The 7,113-nt window shown below is 41.2% G+C and overlaps 1 protein-coding gene across 1 annotated transcript in view; it reads left to right on the forward strand.

Moving 5' to 3' along the window:
- bckdhb (branched chain keto acid dehydrogenase E1 subunit beta) overlaps nt 1–2,805 on the forward strand; it is a 56,799-nt gene extending 53,994 nt beyond the window's left edge. Inside the window, exons 10-11 of the mRNA XM_086112781.1 lie at nt 16–167; nt 2,510–2,805. Of these exons, the coding sequence (XP_085968907.1) occupies nt 16–156 (141 nt within the window). The 3' untranslated portion in view covers nt 157–167; nt 2,510–2,805. The remainder of the gene's footprint in view (nt 1–15; nt 168–2,509) is intronic.
- Nucleotides 2,806–7,113: the final 4,308 nt, after the last annotated feature.

Here is a 7,113-nt window from a genome sequence, read left to right on the forward strand (position 1 = left end):
ATTTTCTATTTTTAGGAGGAGTGTTTCCTTAATTTGGAGGCTCCGATTAGTCGAGTGTGTGGTTACGACACTCCCTTCCCTCATATTTTTGAACCATTCTACATCCCAGATAAGTGGAAGTGCTTTGAAGGAATCAAGAAGATGATCAACTACTAAACTGGAATATGGTAAGGAAAAACTCTTGAATGTCTTTGAAAGCGATTCATGAAGTGGAAGAATCCAGCTTTCCTGCATTTACTTTATATTAAGGTCAATCAGTGTGCAGCTTGTACTTAGTGTCAATGTGAGGTGAAAAGGAGTTTTAAATATCATCTGCCATCACAAGAACAAAATGTCTTGACAGCTCTGTAATTATCTCTCCATGTATTTTCCACATAGACGGTTCTCTTCGCGGTATGGCCTTTTGCAATCACTGCAATATGAATTTGAGTTTTCATGCACACACCTGAGCGATTTAAAGCAGTCATGCGATTGTGTTTCCATACATACCATCTCAAATTTGAGCAAACATGGATGTGGTCAGCAACCGAAACAGTGGACAACAGTTTGAGTCATTCCTCGAAAACTCAAAAATTTGGTTTGATACATAAAAATAAATTTAAAAAAACAAAATCATGACAGGCAAGTAAAATGAGAGTTTTGGGTCATTTTTGTGAGGGATGAATAATTTTGGGGGTCAATCAGCGAGTTTGGGGAAAAAAAACAAGACTCCATCACCGATTTGACCCAAATATAGAGCAATATATCTGGCTGGAATCTGCACGGAATTGCATCTCCTCAGATCAGAATCAGGCCTCTTGCAAATGTGGATCCAAATCTGATACATATTGTTGCCAAGGTCAACTAAACAGTCACGCTAATGTTATTTTTCTTTACTTCTACTTTGTCACCGGCCAATGTTGGCGCTTGTAGAATTAGGAACATGATTAATTTAGGCTCCTGCGCATGGTGGTTGTTTCACGTGTTCTGTTAATGTAAACACCACTAAGGACGTATGTCACTTGAAACGTAGATGGAACTCGACAATCAAATAAGACATTTCATCATAATTGGCCACTTCGACTGCTGTGTAAATCCAGGCACACTCTTGACTGAAAAGACTGAGTTCTGTCATAAAATCAACAGGCGCATCATGAACGCATTAATTTAATGGTTTCAATATTTATTGGGAACTATAAACCTACATCACTTCCCCTCCATTTCTTTTACAGTTCTATTATACAGGATTTAACCATCTTTTTTTTTGGGGGGGGGGCTAATTTTCTGAAATATTTAAAAGCCTTAATCACTAAAATAAAATAAAATACAGGGTTGTTTGAGCTTTCTCTATCCACTCTATATTTTGATCCATTCCCAAATGTCGAGAATTCTTGCTCTGCACTTATGCCACTGCCCCACAGCGTGTCATAAACATTAAGAATTGTTGACACTTACAGTAGTCTGTGAACTCATTCACTCCCAAATACATATTTATATGTCTTTTCACACCCCACACGTTCAACCCCAGATACATCTTTTTTTTTTTCAATTTTTCCAAGATTTAGGGGGGAAAAAAGTAGGGGGGGTCTAGAATTGACTGGTACTGAATGAGTTAATGACCCTGAAGCATCTCTTTTTAGTGTATTGGCATTTGTCTTTCAAATCATAACTTGAATGTATGAAACTTGAACGAATGCCACAATTATCAAGAAAAAAAATGCAAATGCACTTTGCATTGAACTGTGTTTCTGCAGTTAAATGAAGGCCTTCGATATTGCTGCAATGGTCTCCATCCCTTTAATAAAGTGCATTTCAGTGTTTAGGCGGTACAGAACTAGACTTTACTGTTCTTGTATTCACATTAGCGGCTTTTAGCTTCACGTAAGTGTTTATGGAGCACCGTTATGTGTGTTGGCTGAACTCGAATGCTCAAGGCAGGAGTCTCACCATGTGTTTAAAATATGTTCCCGTCAGCACAGAGCAGGCAGCTAGTTCTGTCAGAAATCTGTGTCCAGGTTCAAAACATGGACATCTCTCTCAATGAATGCATGTCCCTGTGATTTCAACATGCGAGGCGTGTCCATTGTAGCTTTGTTCACGTAAAAACAGATTTGCTATTCTTCTTCAGCGTACCGCCAGCAACATCATTGATCCAAGATTATTAATGCCATATCGGATTCCCCCCCACAATTCCTCGCCATTCAAGTGCCCTGCTCATGCTCAGCAGACTGAGGTGACTGCAGAGGCCCCACTCTTGCCTGATTGCTTCCAGGAGGGCTCAATAATCCTGTGAACTGGGGTGCTTTGAATCAGCCACACTCCAGTTATCCCCTTTTACTTCTCATTTTGAGTTATAGTTCCTGAAGAGTTGGCCTGAGGGCCGTGAAACCATTAATAACGTTCTCAATCATATCCAACATATGTCAGCGCTCATCCTCGTTCACCATCTCTCTCCAGCATGACTTTTCCGCCTCATCTGTCATCAGCGCCAAGTGATTCACTTTAACTTTTTCACCCCCTCTTGTTCCAGAGCCAGTTCCTGAAAGCCCCAAACAGCGTGCTCCCCATTTTCCTCCTCATGTATCCAATCAGTGGAGCGCAGCCAGTGAAAGACTTTGTTGACCATCCAGTAGCGAAGCTGTGTCCAGGTGACTCCATGTCCCCGTGTGCCCTCAACTAATACTTTTAGATTACTTCTGGATTAGAGAACCTTATTCTATGGTGGCCATGATGGCAACTATGAGGACGACGTGATCTATAGTCCATGTTTCTATGAAATTGCATTTGAGCTTGTCTCCATCAATAAAATGGCATTCTATCATTTAATTTCTTCTTACTTGTCAGTGTTTTTAACCCCCACTCCCTGTCCCTTTACACACATTATTTTTTGGGAAATAGAAAAAAAATATTAATTGGTGAAAACATGTGGGTGGTGGCCTTTTTATTTTCTGTGTGCACACTTTTGGGCTGGCAGACTTTGTAGTGACTGAGTTCACCCCTGTGTCAGGAAAATTTAGAACTTAATTTATTTGACCACATCCTCATGATTGGATAATGAGAGAATATCCACAATGTGTTTAACAACTAGAGGAGTTTATTTATTGCTTTGGATTATGTATTTTTTTTTACTTTGCGCATCTCTTCCAAAATAAAACATTGGTTATAGAAGTGTGTTTTGATTTTAAAGTGCATAATTCAAAACGGCATACCCATTTTCATCTGGTTTATGCCCCCCATAATAAGCTTACGGTAAATAAGCCAAACTAATTTACCAGTTTTTCAGTCATTAATGATGAATCGTGTGTTAAGTTGTTGGAACATCCTGAAGGATCTTTGATCATCCGTAAATACCTCAAAGTCCCTATCCTGACAGTCATTCTGATTTGAAGCAAAAATATATATATATATATACAGTATATCCTGCTATATCTACAAAAGTATTTCTCTACTGACCCTATGAGCCATAATGGTATAAAATCACATAAACAATGCCAGAAACCTTGACTTGATCTCTTAAGTAAAAATCTGCTATCAGTAATTGTTACTCTTGAGTTCGGCTCCTCTGAAAACAATTACCGTGCCATACGTCACACTGGTATTAATAACATGATCAGACAGTATCATGAAGGAGTGGCTTCTTGGTGACAGCTGATGAAACCCAGGATAGCATTATAGGATGCAGAAATAGGATGCCTGTTTCACATTCAGCCCAGTGTATGGGGACATTTTGGTGTCCATTTGCATCTTGACACGGTGACACTGCCTGCTGCAGATATGAATTTGAGGTAAGGCAACATCTGATGTGACACACAATACTTTTTGAACTTCTGCTTTTAACACAACAGGGTGGTGGAGGCTTGGGTATAAATCTGCATACCGCTCAGAGACATGACATCACTTTTCACCTGGTCCTTTTTAATATGAAATCGGAAGCCTATGACTCCATTATGGTGTGATACTCTGACCAACCCTTACCTGGAAATGTTTCTATATGTATTCCTTTGCATTTTGAAAATGTTCCTTTAAACGGGAAGTCAATTCTGAATGTTTCTTTGCAATCATGTTCCATGTGCCCCCACAAATTTCAACACAGCATTCTGATAATTGCATATGTGACATATGAATTCAGCACGGGGGGTGGTGACTGGTTAGCACACCGGCTTCACAGTGCAGAGGTCCAGGGTTTGATTCCGGCTCTGATTTGCGAGGTGGTAGTCGGAGGAACCCAAAAAGCAGGGAGGCAAAGAGAAGCAGAGTGGACTTAACAAGATGTATTTAACAAAAATACAAGCACAATATCCCGACACCGACTGGTTGGGCATGGAGTCCTTTTAGAAACACTTCACTACTGACACAATGACCAACAGGTGTGCCACTGCAGGAAGAGCCCTACAGTCTCACCTGTAGGTCACAAACAGAACCACCCTTACACGGCCTTCCTGTTAAGGGTTTGTATGTTCTCCTCGTGCCTGCCTGGGTTTTCTCCGGGTACTCTGGTTTCATCCCACATTCCAAAAAACATGCATGGAAGGTGAATGGAACACTCTAAATTGTCCCTAGGTGTGAGTGTGAGCGCGAATTGTTGTCTATTTATGGCCTTCGACTGGCTGGCAACCAGTTCAGGGTTTACCCCGCCTACTGCCCAAAGAAAGCTGGGATAGGCTTGCAACCCTTGTGAGGCTAAACAGATTAGAAAATGGATGGAATATGAATTAAGCAGTAAATTCCACTCGATTTTATCCATCTCAGGGGGTGGCCATTTTGCCGTTTTGCTGTCGGCTGATCATGACATCACAGGGTGCACGAATCACGGCTCTCCTGTTTTCTGAGTTCGGTCATGTGACATTCACAAGCTGAGTCCTTTGTCTACGGTCTATTTGAATGGACTAACAATGCTGTTAGTCACAATTGTGAGAAGTGAAGCCACTGGTAGCCATCTTATGTTGCCACTTTTAATTTAATTTATCCTCAACGGGGGGTTGCGAGCAATTGCTGGAGCCTATCCCAGCTGACTTTGGGTGGAAGGCAAACTACACCCTCAACTGGTCGCCAGTCAGTCGCAGGGCACACATATAGAGACAAACGGCCATTCACACCCACATCCACACCATCACAGAGTGGGAAATGATCCCACGCTGCCCACATGCAAGTTAGGTGAGTGTACCACTACACCATCAGCGAACCCCGCTAACTAAAGTACCGGTAGTCTGAATGGTTAATGCAAACGGTGAAGTTTGTTCTTTGAGAGGCTCTCAATACGCCATACAAGGACAATGGCATCAAACACGTGCTGATTACAGTCTTTTCTGGCCATTTTTTGCGTCATATTTTCCATATGTTGCTTTTACATGGCCACCTGTGTTGCTTTGTAAATGTGGTGCCCCACTGGGTTCGCAGTATTGCTGCCTCATCTTTACATTCATGTAGCCTGTGAACCATTTACCATGATAAAGGAATTTGAACTTCATGATAAACTTGATGTATTGGTGAAGGTAAGGCGAAAGTTGAGAGTGACTTCAAAGTGGGATTAATGAATTAAAAAGTGATGTTTTTCCGATTGCATGGGGTTGGGGTGTGGCGGTGGGGGAGAGTGGGTCTTTGAAATATATCCAAAGGTTATTGTAGTTTTTAAGGAACATAGCAGTTTGATAAAAATCATAATACCCCTTTGTACAACTGGCAATTTTAATGTCTGGAAAGGTTTTCTGCAGTGGCTTGACTGAAAGTTTTGCAGTTAGTGATTTCATCATGTCCCTTGGTAAACGATATTAATGGTGAGTTGAAGTGTACAATTAAACAACTGCAATGCACTTTGCCCGGCATAGTATGCTTTGCTGCAGATTAACTTAAAATGATTGAAAGGAGCTGCACCAATTGCAACTGTCTCGAACTGACTAGCAGTCGTAGGGCTCCTACCGTTTTGGTAGTCATGGTTCATGTCACTGGCTGAATGTGCGTTGGGTGGCGCGCAGCTTCATCAAGTGTGGAGGGAGCTATAGAGGCTCACTGAACATCTCCACCTGGACCCGTGGCAGACGCCAATTCCCTGCACTTGTCCCCTGCCCCAGTGTGTGCCACTCACAGTCAAGGTCCAGGGGCCAGATCTGGCCCGCCACATCATATATATATATATACAGTATATTTTTTGTAACTTGCATCTTTATTATTTCAACCACACATAGGACCATACAAATCTGAACATATGAATACAGAGGGTTTCGTATATTTCCACCCGTGGTTAGTTTCCACAACAACGTCCATGTATGGCTGTGACGGCCCTTTAACATAGGAAACAACAAATGATGTACAAACATATTTGGGGGAAAAGGAAAGAAGAAAAAACCCCAACACACATACAAATAAAAATAGCAGAATATTGTGATCAACAGTGACAAGTGTCCCTTATGTTGGATTTATATCCGTAATCTATAGTGACCTCTCCCGATTTGTGGTGTCATTCCCTCATTCATTTGTTTTTGTACTCCTCCCATTTTTCCTCATCTCATTTTAAACTTCCCTACTTGGACCCTTAATAAGTGAATTAAGTAAAAGTGACTTACTGAAGTAAGTGAATCTTTCCAATTCAAATACTTCTCCCACTATTTCCAGCCATAGGTTCTATGTTGGCGGGTCAGTTTTAAACCATGTTCTTGTTATGGCTTTCTTGCTGGCAGCCAGCAACACTTTTACCAAGTACTCGTCTTTCATTAGTACACTTCCTTGATTTATATTGCCCAGATACATCACTAAGCCGGCCTTTGGTATTTCATAGCCGATTATCTTCTTCAGTTCTCTCCAAACCTCTTCCCAATAACCTTTCAGCTTTTGACATTTCCAAAATATGTGTGCATGATCTACAGATCTTTCCTGTCCACATAACCGCCAGCACCGCCACATCATTTTATGTGGCCCCCTGAAAGAAAATCATGCGTGTCAACGTGCATGATCCATGCTAAAAGAAGTTACAGAAAATGTCAAATTATCATGTGTAATAAATGATGTTGCAATTTTGCCATCATTTTGTTACCCTGACAAATAATAATGCGATAATTCAATTAAACATTTTTGTGGTTTCACTGTCATAACGGCCCTCCCGGGGAAGACGTAACTCAAAAGTGGCCCGTGACAAAAATG

This window comes from Hippocampus guttulatus, chromosome 6 (assembly GCF_054856545.1).
Source record: "Hippocampus guttulatus isolate MCC_2025c chromosome 6, RoL_Hgut_1.0, whole genome shotgun sequence".
NCBI lineage: Eukaryota > Metazoa > Chordata > Actinopteri > Syngnathiformes > Syngnathidae > Hippocampus > Hippocampus guttulatus.